The sequence below is a fragment of the Perna viridis genome, chromosome 2 (assembly GCF_037379345.1).
Source record: "Perna viridis isolate PV_CMFRI_1.1 ecotype Kerala chromosome 2, ASM3737934v1, whole genome shotgun sequence".
NCBI lineage: Eukaryota > Metazoa > Mollusca > Bivalvia > Mytilida > Mytilidae > Perna > Perna viridis.
The window spans coordinates 12,263,013-12,279,956 of NC_142446.1; the positions used below are offsets into that span (position 1 = coordinate 12,263,013).

At 34.0% G+C, this 16,944-nt stretch overlaps 1 protein-coding gene across 2 annotated transcripts in view; it reads left to right on the forward strand.

Annotated features, from left to right (window-relative positions):
• Nucleotides 1-16,944, forward strand: part of LOC148623659 (Fanconi anemia group M protein-like) — a 40,235-nt gene that overhangs the window by 4,079 nt on the left and 19,212 nt on the right. For both annotated transcript variants that reach the window (XM_088565645.1, XM_088565644.1), the window contains exons 2-9: nt 47-235; nt 3,109-3,532; nt 7,529-7,701; nt 10,870-10,947; nt 12,973-13,131; nt 13,473-13,604; nt 14,624-14,844; nt 15,292-15,380. In XM_088565645.1, the coding sequence (XP_088421771.1) occupies nt 101-235; nt 3,109-3,532; nt 7,529-7,701; nt 10,870-10,947; nt 12,973-13,131; nt 13,473-13,604; nt 14,624-14,844; nt 15,292-15,380 (1,411 nt within the window). In that variant the 5' untranslated portion in view covers nt 47-100. The remainder of the gene's footprint in view (nt 1-46; nt 236-3,108; nt 3,533-7,528; nt 7,702-10,869; nt 10,948-12,972; nt 13,132-13,472; nt 13,605-14,623; nt 14,845-15,291; nt 15,381-16,944) is intronic.

Genomic DNA, 16,944 nt, shown 5'->3' on the forward strand with positions numbered 1-16,944 from the left:
ATTAATGTAATGAAAAATGTTGATGTATTTGTCCTTGTTGTTACAGATCTGAAGTGACGGTATATTTTTGTCATGTTTGTCATAGTTGAATATGTAAACTATGAACAAAGGAAAACAAGCAACCTTGTTTCAAAGTTGGGGCAAACATTCCAAAGCTTCAAATCAGCAAGAAGACAGACCAGTTATTAATTTGTGTTCAGAGTTAAATGAAGATGATGATGATATATTGGCTGAGGTAAAATAAGTTAATGTACTTAATAAATACAAGTACACATATATAATGACAATGAATATGCCCTCCAAATGACTGATGAATGGACAATTTAAATGCTTTCTCGGTTATTAATGAATACCCAAAAACATTATAAATCATGTTACTCCAGAAAAGAGGGTGCACCTAGATACAGATACATAGTACTTGGTAAAGATTCCTCATACTTAGTTGAAAAAAAAAAAAAAAACCATTCCAAAGGCACTTCATTTAGCCAGATCCTTTGATCTCAGTTTCTGCTATATAAATGACATGTTATAGATGAACAATCCTAGTTTCAGTGATTTTATACACCTCATCTATCCAAGAAAACTTGAAATATAAGGATACTACAGACACTATTTAATTATACAACAGTTACAGTGACTTTTCATTCTGTATTGTCAACTTTTTTTTTCATCTGTGGCAACTTCCCTACAGCACCTGCTTATGGAGTTTTCATATCACAACTCATACGTTATGCCAGAGCTTGCCTTAACTACGCAGACTTTTTTTTTAACAAGCTAGACTTCTTACAATTATGTTGCTACAAGATTGAATTCATCACTACAGAAGTTTTATGGTTGTCATCATGAACTCGTGGATCATTATGATGTATCCTTCTGCACCATGAGAACCTGTTTGTTCAGCATGTCATAGTTTTTAGCTCACCTGGTCAAAGGCCATATGAGCTATTGCCATCACTTGGTGTCTGTCGTTGTCGTCATCCGTTAACAATTTTTCAAAATCTTCTTCTCTGAAACTACTGAATGGAATTAAATGAAACTATGCAGATGTTCCTTAGGGTATCTTGCACACAAATTTTGTCTTAATTTTTGATCTTTCAAAAAAACATTGCAGGCATTACTAAAACTAAAACATAGCGGTCAGACAGTAGTTTTTAGAATATATCTCCACAACCGTTAGGTTTAGCCAAATTCTGACAAGGATAAAAGTAATCAACATGATGAGGTCTATTTGTGGTCAATTTTTTGTTTTAATCTGTAAAGCCATGTTGTAGCTATTGTCCTTTTTTGACATTTTTTGGGGTATCCTGCTTAGAACTGATGTGTGGATTTCTGATCCTTCAAAAAACATGGCTGCCATTACTAAAAATAGAAGGTAGGGGTCAGACAGTAGTTTTTTGCACTTTATATCTCCAAAACCGTTTGGTTTAGCCAAATTCTTTCAATTGTTGAAATGATTCTTATTATAAGGCCTACAGAAGTCTCCAGGGATTAAAGTCGTCAGATGACGGCTTGTAAGAGTTATTGCCCTGGAAAGATGAAAAATGACTTGTTTTCTTGAGTCAAAATTGTTAGAAAACTTCTTTTTACATTTATTGCCATTGAAAGACAAAATTTAACGAGGTGAGTGATTCAGGCTCCTGTGAGCCTCTTGTTCTTTCCTCTTTTCTACCCTGGACATTTTTTGCTACATGTTGGGTTCAACAGGAGCAAAATAGGAACCAAAGCACATTCATCCCACAGCCTGTACCCTGTGAAGGCCACTGAGGCCAAGTAAGGTTTGTTACAGTCACGAGTGGGGAGTCAGGAGTTCCCTGAAGGGTTTGGCCTAAAACCAGCAGTGGTCAATACAAGGGGTTGACATAGAGATGTTGGTGAGAGACATCATTCTTATTTAGATTCCAGACAAAATAAATAGATCAATTCTGCCTTAGCAAGTGGCCGAGAAATGAACCTTACCCTCTCAAAAATCTTCACTTTTTTGGGCAGCGGAAACTTGTGACCTCTTTTTAGCTCACCTTGCCGAAGGCCATGTGAGCTATTGCCATCAGTTGGCATCCATCGTTGTCCTTAACAATTTTTCAAAACTCTTCTCCTGTATGAATGTTCCTTGGGGTATCATGCATAGAACTGACGTTGGAATTTTTGATCCATCGAAAAGCATGGCGACCGTTACTAAAAATAGAACATAGGGGTCAGACAATAATTTTTCACATATATCACCAAAACGGTTAGGTTTAGCCCATTGTGAAAGGGGGAAAAGTGTTTAGCATGATGAGATCTATATGCGGTCAAATTTTCATTTTAATCTATTAAGCCATGTTGGAGTTATTGCCCTTTTTCAAAGTTTTTTGCTATTTTTAATGTTATTTCTTTCAAAAATTTTCTCCTCTGACACTATTTTACCAATTGAAACAAAACTCGGCATAAGTGTTCCTCGGGGTATCCTGCATAGAATTGAAGTGGGAATTTTTGATTTGTCGAAAAAACATGGCCACTGTTACTAAAAATAGAATATAGGGGTCAGACAGTAGTTTTTGCATATATCTCCAAACCTGTTAGGTTTAGCCAAATTCTTTCAGCAGCTGAAATGATCCTTATTTTTAGGACTTCAAAAGTCTTCAGTCATAAAATTTGTCAGACACCTTCTTATAAGAGTTATTGCCCTTGACAGGGGAAAGTGACTTTTTTTTTTTTTTACAGTTTTCAGCCAATGTCTTGAAAACTATGATAGATTTAGACTTTCATTTACTGAAATGATCCTTATGATAAGTCCTATCTTTAAGTTTTCTTGAGTCAAAATTGTTGGACAGCTTCTTGTTTAATTTATTGCCCTTGAAAGGCAAAATTGAACCAGGTGAGCGATTCAGGCTCCTGGGAACCTCTTGTTTCAGATAGAAACAAATTGAGCTTTCCTAAACTAAGATTAACACTGCCAGAACCAATAAAGCAGAGACAGGACCAATCCTTGACCCGTCTGGGTGCAGCACGACAAGGGTTAAAAGTCCGTAAGGTACAAATATATCATAGGTGGAGCACCAAAAGGGCATAGGGCACTGCATCCCAATAGTGTATCTTTTGCTAGCTTAGATAATGGATATATGTTTTTAGGTATTAGAAAGAAGCATCCATGAGTACAATGAAAACATCAATTCTGACAACAGTTATAACCATAATTCAACAGATGTTTGTAATATATCAATTGGGACAGACAACTCTACCCAAGGACAGACACAAGGACCACTGGGTTTTGATAAAGGTGCTGGTAAATTATGGATTTACCCAACCAACTACCCAGTTAGAAATTACCAGTTTAACATTGTTAGCCAGGCTTTGCTCAAGAACACTATGGTGACACTTCCCACGGGTCTGGGAAAGACCTTCATTGCTGCTGTGGTCATGTACAATTTTTTCAGGTGGTATCCTCAAGGGAAAGTTGTTTTTATGGCTCCTACTAAACCACTTGTAGCTCAGCAGATTGAAGCTTGCTATAATATAATGGGTATACCACAGGACGATACAGCAGAAATGACAGGTAACAGCTATACATAAATACCATATTAAATAGTCATTAACTTCTGCCTTTATGATTTAAGTTGATGATTTTGTTAATACATGCTGTTCCATTGATTGATAATTTTGTGAATAGTTTCCTTGATGAAGTTTGTCCGGTGCTATTACTAGACCAATTATGCCTTGTTACACCCCATGCAACAAAGTTGTGCAGGGTATGATGTTTTTGATTGGTCCATCTTGCAACTGTCCATCCGTCTGTCATCATTGCCTTTACGAGCTGGATAGAGGTTTTACTTGTTGTCAGATTTCCTTCAAACTTTCAAACTAAGATGAAGTAATGTAGGGATTGCTTCGCCAAGTCGTAATTAGCGATTTTTGTGGTTTTGATCCTTCAGGATCAAAGTACCTTATGTCACTGGTCTATTACTGGAACTTCCCTACTATTCCTGAACACTACACAAAAATATAGTCCAAATGTAATTCCTTTTATATCATTCAATACTTCTTTTATAACAAGTAAATTTGTTTCTTGCAATTTATTAGCTCAATAATATTCTATTATTTATACAAATAAAATTAAGATCTAGTCTTCATATCAACTCAAGATTTGAAGGACTCCTTTTTGGCCTTGAAAGATATTTAGTAATAAATTTACATTCAGGAATTTAATTTCTTGCAGTAATGTGTCTGGAAGTATAAACTGTGTTAAATATTTTCATTTTAACACACTTTTAAGTCAAATTATCCATCCTATCATTAACATTTTATCATTTATAAATGGGAAGTGAAGAGCATTGATTTTAACCATGTAAAATTTGCGTGAAAATTCAAATTGATAAAAGTGTCTTGTTTTTGAAAATTATTTCCTTAAGCTGATATTGGTTTTATTTAAGTATAATTGTTAAGTAGGATAAATACTCTGTTAATATAGGTTTTGAATCGAAATGTGCATTAAATCTTGGATAGATTTAAAATTGGGGAAAAAGGTGAAACGGAACAAAATTTGTAAATGTGTGTGAGGTTGGATCAGTAGTATAGATTGAAGTTCAGTTTTTACATATTAAAAATAGTATTTAAAAATGCAGTGTATGATCACAATTTTATTTAACATCATATAGTCTTTGAAATTTTGTTCAGCAGGAACTTCATCCTACCATTTTCACAAGAATCAAAAACCACCAGTGCTATCAGCACTGGTTTATTCGATCTGGTGACAAATATAACCAGTTTGCGATTTTCGTAGCACCTAGTTTTGTTTATTAAATTGACAAGAAGTTTGTCAGCGACGGGCATCCTTCCAATCAAGCAGCTGTGTTGAGACCTGTGAGACTTAATTGACCATAACTAATTTATGACTGAAGCCAATCGAAGTTAATTAGACCAGATTACCCTTTACGGTAATTAGTCATCCTTTCTATGTGAGCATGGGTACATACGAACTTCACAGCCCTGTTAAACCATAGGATACATTCAGAAACAGATTTACCTTATAAAAGAATATATTAATCCAATTAACAATGATTTTTCCATCAGAAAGTGTCTAAAACACTTTGAAATGCAGGAATTGATAAAAAAGAAAATGGATGACTTATGTTTACACTTTTCTAATGGCCATATGACTTTTTTTTTTGGCAGAAAAAAAGGTTAACAAATAGTTAGGGAATTCCTCAAATCTAAATAAGGAAATACTGAAGGCATACTTGACCAAAATTATTTCATAATATTCAGGTAACAAGTAGGAGTATTAGGTCTCAATAACCAATTCTGGGTCAAATGGCCACCCCCCTATGTGGTACCAAAAACACACTGAACATAGAAATATGAATTGTAAGTGCATTATTTTTGTGTATTCTGATCAGAAGTAGTCAAAATAAAGCTGAGAATGTGTACTTTAAAATCATATTTGTAATTTACTACAAAAGTGTATGAATATTGTTTACATGTTGGACTAATTTCCCTCCATGCTGTCAGTTAGCAGAAACAGTAAAAATGTTGATTTTCAATATTTTTTATTCACATAAATTTGGTGAAGAATTTCTACAGTCATCGTACCATTAGCATAATGATTTTGAAAGCCTTATTTTCCCAGCTTCACAATGGTTTGCAACTTTAAGGTGTCATTTGTTGTGGGAATTCACATTGAAACATTGAAAATTACTTGTTTCATCGTGGTCGTCATCAACAATTTTTCAAAACTCTTCTCCTCTGACACAACTGGACCAATTAAAATTAAATTTGGTATGAATGTTCCTTACCTTAGGGTATTCTACCTAGCACTGATGTAGGGATTTTTGGGTCCAAAGAAAAACATTGCCACTATTACTAAAAATAGAACATAGGGGTCAGGCAGCAGTTTTGTGGATTTTTATACACCTTGCAAAGAAAGTTTGGGGGGAGGAATGTAGGCTTCACCCTGTCTGTCTGTCCTCAACTATATTCTTAGCAACCTGCAACATTGTTATGACACTTTCTGGGACATACCGGTAATATAACCACATGGAGATGTGCATACTGTAAGTGATTTAATATTGGGAAAAATAGACATAAATTAACTAAAAATTAATGGATCTGAACCATTTAGGAATTAGGGACCAAAAATAAGCATTTTTATGATTGTGAGTGGAACTCATTGATATTGTACCACAAGGTGTCATACTATAAAAGGAAAGCTGGGATTGTTTTGGGGGGTTATGACTCAACTTATTTAGGAGAAATATGGACCAAAAAAAGGGCAGAAATAAGGTTTTTCATGAAGTCTGGACAATAACTATAAGTGAATGAATCTCTTTAAAATTGTATCATCGGGTGCCATTCCACCAAAGGAAGACTAGGATTGATTTTAAGGTTTATTACTTGAACCCTTTATAAACTAGGTACCAATAAGGGCCAGAAACAAGCATTTTCATGATGTCAAAGCAATAATTTGACTATAAGTGAATAGATCTCTGAAATTGTAGTACAAAGTCCCATACTACCAAAGGATTGTTGGGATTGATTTTGGGTGTTGTGACTTGAATTGACCAGGAATTAAGGGGCCAAAAGGGGCAAGAAACAAGCTTTTTCCTGATGTACAGATAATAACTTGAGTGAATGCATCTGTTTGATATTGTACCAAAGGTGCCATACTCCTAAAGGAAGGTTAGGATTGATTTTTGAGGAAGTGCTTATTTGGGAATAAGAGGCCAGAAAGGGGCCACTGCAATTCTGCTCAAATTCTTTCCTTATGTCAAGTATTCAGTTGCATTAAAAATTCAGACCTGCATCAAGCTTGAATGGTGTGTCCATACTGACCATAACTGTTCAGGGCTGGACCTCTGAGGTGGTATCAAGCTGCACCCTGCAAAGCATTTTATTAACCAATATCTTGAAAACCATAATAAGTAGTAGAAACTTTCAGTTGATGAAATAATACTTACAAAAAATTAAATGAGTCAAGTATGATAAGACTGCTATTAGAAGTTACTGGCCTTGAAAGTTAAAAAAAAGTCATTTTTGCAGTTTTTGGCTTATCTTTTAAGAACCATATAAGATAGGAAATGAGTACAAGGTGAGCAGTTAGGCCCTTTAGGGCCTCTTGTTTGCTTCCTTTAAACTTGGATGAAGTGTTGGTAACCATATATAACATCCTAACTAAGGATATGAAATTTGCTTTGGTCAACCTTTACAGCAAAGCACCACACAGAATAACATTTTGAAGTAAAGTTGACATTTTATGATGCTATTAAAATTATGCACGATCAGCAACAGTTTTTCTTGTTCGTACTGCCTGATTATCTCAGGTTTTTGTCGGTAGTGCAAGCAAGTATTGGCAACTTATAATGACCATATGATGATAACACGAAACAGAGTTAATGTCAGATTTGATCATCTTTATGGAGAGTATATCAGACATCTGGTCCTATCGGGCCAAATTCAATACTATCAATACTTTCTGTCTTAAGCTATTTTTTGCTGTTACATTGTATGGTACATTGGTTTGCCATTTCTTTTATTAATTGAATACCTGTATTTTAAGGAACAATGGCACCCACGGAAAGAAGAAAAGTATGGATGGAGAAAAGAGTATTTTTCCTCACACCCCAGGTTATTATGAATGATTTGAGTCGGGGCACCTGTCCTGCAGTGAATGTAAGATGTTTGGTTATTGATGAAGCACACAAAGCAACAGGGAACCATGCTTATTGTCAGGTATCAATGCTTGCTTATGAATTATATTTCTTATTTACTAAATAATAAATAATACAAATGTCATGAACAATGTTCTTCTGGAGAGAACTACCCTAATTATCTGTTTACTTGTAAGTGTTAAACCATTTGACAGATTTAAATCAAACTTTATTTGCAAAGTTATGCACATGGGGCCAAATAAATTATACAAAATACATACAAAATAAAAAAAAACAAATAGATGATGCAAATTAGAATAGATGACCCGTACAAACCTCAACTCAGTTATTTGCTTTACGAAGTCAAAATCGTGGAGATATGTGCATGTATAATGTAGCTTCAGAGTTGGTAAATTTGATTTTTGTAATCACTTTTTCATTGTAAGCTATTTCAATTGTTCTTGAACGTTACCAAATGATGTGGCTTCCAGTGGATCTGTCCATCTGTTGGTTTTTTTTGCAGCATTAACTAAGTACATCTTGATAGATTTCTTATGAAACTTGTTACAGTTCAGTTGAGTAAAAAAAAACATAATTGAAGAGAAAAAGAACAAAAACACAAGATTCCGCATCCTCAAACACACAGATGTTTCACCTCTTTTCATGTACTTTTGATGCATATACCAGTACATTCATTATCTATTTTATGTACTTTGCCATTGACTGAATGAATCCAAAGAAAAATACAACTAAAGTAATAAATAAAATTTATTCTGTATTCTGAAATATGGTTTGCAATGGGACCCAAAATTTTTTACAAGTTGTGGTAGTATTCTGTTTATTTGCAATAGATAACTGGGATGACCAGTACTGCTAACTCCTTGATTTTAAAACAATAAATGTTGGAATGGTGCCCTTCAATTTGTGTCTAGTTTTTGGTTATGAAAAAAATGAGATTAATAGAAACATTTTCCTTAAAAAATCCCAATAGATTCTGTCTTTTGCTGAAAGTAAAGTTTGCATCATATGTTCCATGAACACTTTTAAACTTTATCTGAGTTCATAAAAATGTGCTTTAAGGGTTCTTCAACTTGAAAAATCTAACCATGTGTTTTGATTTTCTATTTTGGGCCTGTTTTCAAATTTGTCAATGTAGAGTTCCAAGGGTCCAAAATTAAACGTGTTTGATTTCATCAAAATTGAATTTTTAGGTTTCTTTGATTTGCTGAATCTAGATTTTTTATTTTTGTCTAAAATAGGTAAATTGTTATTCAAACTTTTGTCTGTTGTTTAAACTTTTCTGCCAATACTGAGCAAATGGAAATCATACTTGGCAGAAATGATAAAAGGGGGGACTTCTACTCATGATTGATTAAACAAGACAGCTTTCATTTAACATCACATGACTGATGATCGATTAATATATTGTATGGATTGGTTCGCTTCTGTTTTTTATTTTTGTCTTGCCTGCGATAAATGTCCTGAAAGGCGAGACTTAGGTTTTGCTTTTCTGACTGTGACTGCAGCAATGGCGTCCACAAACTTAACGTTAAGTTTTCTGTTAAGTTCATTTCAACATGAACCCCTTATGCTAAGTCAGTGATTAATGGTGTACAAATGCATTACTATCATTGCATCACAAATTCTTGCCAATTTTACACATATACCCTCGCAGTCATGGTCTGTTGACTTAAAATATATTCTATGTTAAAGTTTAATATTAAGTTTTCTGATATCATTTAAACATGAACTCCTTATGCTAGGTCAATGATATAGTTGTACAGATGCGTTACCATCATTGCATCATAAATTCATGCTAATTTTATGCATATACCCCTGCAGCCGTGGTTTGTTGACTTGGAAAATTTAAAGTTACCATCATTGCATCATAAATTCATGCCAATTTTATGCATATTCCCCTGCAGCCTTGGTTTGTTGACTTGGAAAATTTAAAGTTAAAAGTTTAATATTAAGGTTTCTTATAGTTCATGTAGACATTTTTATTTTGATTCAATCCACTGCATGAGTGGAAGGGATTTACAGTGCTCCCTTGCTACAACACCCCTCTTCATGGCATTCCTTCTTTTATTGTTATAAATTAAATCTACTTTTCCTAAAGTTATATAGATTCTGTACAATTTATTCCCTTGATATATCCCCAACCTCTTATACTGCCACAATTTAATCTGGTCCAAAAGTTGGCGATATAACAAGGGTGCACTGTATTATTTTTTTCACTGATTCTTCTTTTTTTCTGGTTCTTCTTTCTTTACATTTACTTTTGTGGGAGGAAACACAAAGGGCACTTAATTGATCTCTTTGAAGCTTGTTTATCCATCTGTCGCCTAGTGTATTTTGTAGTGATAAATGATAGTTTTATAATTTGATATTATTATACAAAATATGAAAGCAACACAAAAAATAATATTTAACATACACACCATTATATTGTCAATATCAAACAGACAAGACTTATCTCTGTTATAACAGTTTATTTAACATATTTACTTAATCATATAAATGTAGACGTCAATTTGATTACATTTCTTTCACATTTGTTTTTCTTTTAATGAAATACAAAATGTGGTTTTCATATTTATGATTCAGTGTTAATTCAATATGGCACTTTATTAGATTTGTTCCAATGAAAATTCTTAAATTTACATGAATCAATCATCTGTCATTTCACAAAACCACAATCTGATGGACCATAGTCATAGCTTTTCAATCCATCAGTGATCATTCGGTCATCAGTCAATTACCCATCAAATAGTTTTGTAGATTGGTTCAGGGGTTGTTAACTTCCAATTGGCCAGGTTTGAAAGATCAACTTCTCTGAAACTGCAGTGGTCAATTAAATTTATTGACCTCAATCCCTTCTACAAACACTCCACTATTTATGTGGTTCAGATAGCTCAGAAGGTGCCTGCAACCACTAACCATTGGCACCATGTGAAGAAACACATTTTGGTATATATCTCAACTATTGTTATCCAAGATTAGAATTCTTGGCTGGTATGATGTAAAAAGGGATTTCTTTAATTTATATTCTTTCTGTTCCACATGACTAGGCCACCAGAAGTTCAGGTTCAGTGATACATTAGAGAAATCACAAAACAACCTCTGAAAATGTAAAATTGAATTTCTATCAAGTACAGGTAAAAGCCTACCTACAAGTTAGATGACAAAAAGATAAATCTGAAGCCTTATACTACTGCTTATCCAATCTAATACTTTTTTTGTATGATAGGTTGTAAAGGAACTTGTCAAGTACTCAAATGACTTTAGAATATTGGCTCTAAGTGCTACTCCAGGCGGAGACATCAAGGTAATTAAAGATCTCATGAACGGCTAAGAGAAGAGTATGGTTGGTATTTTGTATGAGGGGTTGTTGGTTATTTGTGGACAATCCAAAATTTAAGGTGAAAACTGTTTAAGGAGAATGTGTTCGGCATATTTATGAATCTTTTTTTGGCCAGGTTGCACTCCTGCATATCAGCTTGTAGATTTGGGAATGTTGGTGAGGCCTGCAGGGAAAATATTGTCATTTTTCTCAGCAACTCTAAATCATAGCCACTAAATATTTGGAACACTACTTTAGTATTGGATCCCATATCGTGGGATGCTATTTCAGGTATCTAACACTTCAACTTACTGTTTACAACAACCCCACCATTTTCTTCTTTAACCCAATGGGCCAGGTGAGCTATTGCCATCACTTGGTGTCCATAGTCGTTGTCGTCGTCATCCTTCATTCTCGTTAACATTTTATTCAAACATCTTCTCCTCTGAAACTTCTCAGCAGAATTCAATGAAAGCATGATTGTTCCTTATGATGTCATGCACAAAAACAGCATTTGGATTTTTTATCCATCAAAAAACATTGCAGCTGTTACTATAAATAGAAAATAGGGGTTGGACAGAAATTTTTCGCATATATCTCCAAAACATAAAGGTTTAGCAAAATTTTGATGGCGTAAAAGTGTTCAGTAAAATGAGATCTATCTCCAGTTAAAGTTAGTGTAAATCTTTGTTAAACCATATTGGAGTTATTGCCCTTTTTTGATGTTTTTTCGCTATTTTAAATATTATTTTCAAAAATCTTCTCCTCTGACATTACTGAACCAATTTGAACAAAACTTGGTAAGAATAGATTATTGCATAGAACCGATGTTGGGATTCTTGATCCATCGAAAAACATGTCTGCTGTTACTACAAATAGAACATAGGGGTCAGACTAAATAGGCATGTCATATACTGCTATATATTTCATGGTTTTGGATGAAATTTTGTCACAAACAGGACAACACCTCATACATTTGTTTGATTTATTCTTCTTCTTCTTTCAAGCAATAAAATAATAATGAAAATGTGGTAAACCAAAAGCAGTTCTATTTGAACATTTCTGTCTTAAATTGTTTACAATTTAGTATGATTTTTACACTAGCTCGTTTCAGGTCAATAAATAGTTTCAGTTCCATGGAAGGGGACATAGAAATACCAGTGTCCGTCCTTCCGTCCATCTGGTAACCCTTGTGGACTCAACTCATCAGAAACCACTTGACAGATTTTGTTCAAACTTATTGGGATTGTTAGTCACCATGTGTAGTTGATCATATTGTGCCACCATTATGATTCAATAAATTTTAAGGAGTTATGGGATTTTGTTGAATTTGTGCATACTACACTATAGGAGCACTTTGTGGATGCAACTGCTCAGAAACTGCTCAGTGGATTTTGTACAGATTTTGTGGAATTGTTAGTCACAAATTGTAGATGATTATATTGTGCTGCCATTTTGATTCAACAAATTTTGCAGAAGGTATCGGACTTCGTTGAATTTGTACGTACTGCACTATAGGAACACTTTGTTAATGCATCTCCTCTGAAACCACTCAATGGATTTTGTTCAAATTTTGTAGGACTGTTAGTCATCATTTGCAGTTGATCATATTGTGTTGCCATGTTGATTTGACAACTTTTAGAGGAGTTATGCAACATATATAATGAGAATAGGTATGGTGTGTATGAATAGCATCAACTGATGGTTACTACATGTAGTTATTTACTGTTTTAGTGTATGAAAGTAGATCTGTAATTTTAGGGTTTGTGACTCAAATATTAAGTTTGATTATATAAAATGGACAATGTTACTCAATAAGGCTGAACCATTAAGCATTTCATAGAACTTAAAATACGTACTGTATATACGGTATATAAAACAATCAGTTATAGACATGTCAATAATCTAACAATGTGTATCAAGAGTTTACGCATACATAACATAATTTAAAAAAGAACACATGCATGAAAGTTGTTAGTGTGTACATTAGGACAAATATTTGTTTTATAGGCAGTGCAGCAGGTATTGGGTAACTTACTGATATCTCACATAGAAATACGTACAGAAGATTCCCCTGATATCAAACCATACTCGCATGAAAGAAAAGTCGAAAAAATTGTTGTTCCATTAGGTGATGAATTAACTAACGTCAAGAAGAAATATTTGCAGGTAAGTTTTTTATAAGCTTTTGTTCATGTTGAGGGAAAATGATACAAAGATTAAAAACTAAAGTATGAATTAAACATTGATTGTTGTGAACAGTTGATTTCTACATAAAGTCAGGTGTTTTACTTATTGTTCTATCTGCCAGTTTCCTGAACTGATCTCTTGGGTCAGAAAAGAAATGAGATTTCATATGAGAGAAGGGACACCTGTTACAGGGAGCAAGTATAAAGTTAAACTGGAATTTTATTTTTTTTTCAAAATATCCACAAGAAAATTATGCTTCCTTGTAAAACTTCAGTTTACCTTCCTTATCTTGCTATCTAGCATTTATATATATTTAACAGATAATGGATGTTACAGTCAATAAACTGAAAAGGCATGGTGTAATTTACAAGAGGGAAACAACCAGTTTATCAAAGTTTATGATTTTAAAAGCTAGAGAAGATTTCAGACAAAATCCACCGCCTAATTTACAAGTAAGTTTTCTCCCTAAAGAGAAAGCAGCATTTCCTTAAGGTTTGCTGTAAATATTGGTACAATATAAAAACAGAGAAGAATTGCATCTCACTATAAAGTGTCTGAAAGGTTTTGTATGAAGATAGCTGGTGAATGATTCTTTTCTTGCTTTGTTTTCCCAAATGACTGCTATGAATTGACCTTCATTTTGCAGTTGGTTATGTCATGATTTAAACATTGGATCATTCTGCCATGTTATTTATTAGACATTCATTATTCAGTACAGTAAGTGCAGTGACAGGAAATGTTCCTAGAATATGAAGTCCCTGTGGAGATGGGGAGACACAAAAATTAACTTTAATCTCTACTTTATGCCCTCTGCCTTTGGTGGAGATAATCCAACATGAAGATTTTATATGTTAAAAGTCCCAAGTGAAGTTTGGGTATCCTTTTTATGAGCTTGCTCACAGAACAGTTAGTTGGGCTTTATTTTCGATACACAGGCAAATATTTTTCACGTGAAATTCATGTTAATCAAGCTTCACATGAAATTCATATAAAATTAACATGATTTTCATGTGAAATTCACTACACACAAATTTCATGTGAACATTTCGTGTGAATTTCATGAGAAGGCTCCATTCACCCGAATTTCATGTGAACTCAGTCACTTAGTTTATTTGCTCAATTCAGGTGAAAATCATGTGAAATAATTTTGCCTGTGTAATCTTCCTGCAGTTGATATTTTACCAGCTCTGAGGACTACTGAAGTTACTTTTAATGGGAATGATTTTAACTTAAGATATTATGGAGCTTAATCCATGACGTGATATTATGAAGTTCCATCATGACATGTGAATTTATGGAACTTTGTCATGATGTAATATTACAGAGCTTCATCATGATGTGTTATTATAGAGCTTTGTCATGACGTGATGTTATGGAGCTGCATCATGTCATGTGATGTTACATAGCCTCATCATGACGTGATATTAGGGAGCTTCATCATGTTAATGAAACATTTATTTTTTTGTGTTAGAGAAGTAGTTACGGGATTGTTGAGGGAGATTTCGCTCTGGCCATGAGTCTTTATCATGGATTTGAACTGCTGCAGCTTCATGGATCTAGATCCCTGTACAATTACTTGGATGGTATACTTCATGGTGATAAAGGTTATGGTAGGACCAAGACAGAACTAACCAGAAATCCAGACTTTAATGATCTAATGAATATTTTACATGAGAAATTTTCTTCATGTCTGTAAGTGTAGGAAGTACTATAATACTATTCCTTTAAGTTCCTTTTTGTGAGAGCTGAAGGGTCCCTTCTTATCTTGGTATGAAATAATGTTAAAATAAAAATGTATTTCACTGCCACAGTTTTTAGTTTGTTTTGTCACCTTAGCCCATTTTCCTGATTTTCAACAAAAAGTACTTGCTGCATGGTAGTTGAGTACAATTTTTATGGTTGTGACCAATTTATTTTTGAATGTTTATCTAAAAACAATTTTATCAAAGATAGTAAGGAAATGTTGAAAGTATTAAATGTCAGTCAAATATAATGTTAACCACAAAGCAAGAAATAAATGCCTATACAGATGCTTTTAAATGTTTGAACTGAAAATTGATTTAGTCATGAATACAAGGACTATTTCTCATTCTGATTCATGGCCTAGCTTTTGACTTGGTTAAAAAATTGACATTTCAGACCTTGTCAAGAAAAGACCTCAGTAGTCACTGGGCATCCAAAGGTGGAGAAACTAGAACAAGTTGTGCTGAATCACTTTAACAAGTCAGGTAATGTATTGCCCACAGTTTACATATATGTTTTTAGCTCACATGGCCCTTAAGGGATATTGCATGACTTTGTACTGGTTGTTTGGTTTGTTGATGGAAGTGTATGATTAGAACACAATACTTTGAACTTCAGAAATAAATTTACATTTCATTGTATGTTTATATTGTTCAGGATTGATTATACTTCCATTCCTGTTCTCTTTACTTATATTGGATGGAATGTAAAATTGTAAGTCTTTTTCTTACCTTTTGACGAAGTATATAATTAAAACTTAAAATCTTCCTTCGTTTTTTGCTCTTAAACAAACCAGTAGTTAATAGATGATAAACACCAAAGCTCACATTGGGGCAATCTTTTCAAGAAAATCTATTTTATTGAAGTATTAATCTAAAAAATAATTATTTTTGTTCATTTTCACGTTTGAAACTATAGCAAATTCATGACCCTAGTGAGCAGTTTAGTCTCATGGGAGTTCTTTAGACCTAAAAGCTGCAAGTAATAACTCATCATTCGCTCTACCTCATTAACTTTAAAGTAAATTAAAGTCAAGCATTTTTAAAAGGATTTATTAACTACTTGGAGAAATTGTTGTAAGATAACAGATAATGCTTGCCCCTTATACACAGGCAAATATTTTTCACGTAAAATTCATGTTAATCGAGCTTCACATGAAATTAATATGATTTTCATGTGGAATTCTCTAAACACGAATTTCATGTGAACATTTCGTGTGAATTTCATGTGAAGACTCCATTCACCCGAATTTCATGTGAACTCACTTAGTTTACTTGCTCAATTCAGGTTAAAATCACATGAGATAATTTTGCCTGTGTATTTGTTTTTAACCAACATGATTTTTTTATTTGTAAAAAGAAACAAAAAGAATGTAGTTGTTTTTTTAAGATTTATAATTGACAATGTTCAAATCACCCAAAGATAAAAAAAAAAGTAAATTCTCCTTTAACTGCTTATGGATCAACTTCCCATTTGACAACTTTTTAACTTTATGATTTTGTTACATGTATTGTCATTCTTTCCTTGGCAGGTATTTTATATTTCCTTATAAAGGCTTGTTGTATAATTCAATATCATTTTAGACCAAGGTATAACATCCACTTTTTATTTTTAAAACTTGTCCTTTAAATTTTGGCCCCGTGCAGGTCCGGGTGTTAAAAGAGTAGGCCTGCAGCAGCGCTAAGCTTGTCGTAAAAGGCGACTAAATAGTGCTCAGAACCCTAGCCAGGGGCTAGGACGCTCTGCCCACAGAGCAACTGGGATATGTGCCCCAGGTGGTGGAATGGGGTACCCCTGGCGTGTTACATGCTGGGGTTTTCAGGCTATAATACGGAAAACCTGATCGTAAACCATAGGGGTGCACCGTGTTGGGAAAGATGCCACGTTCCTCGCACGTTAAAGAACCCTACTGTGGTATTCTCCCGGAGTAGGAACCATAGGGCTCCGCCACAGGAGGCTAGATTGCTCGACCCTACCCACCTCTCCCCATTTCCAGTGGCAATCAAAATTTTTCGACCCCATTATCCTTGTGTCCGATCCCTTTTTTCA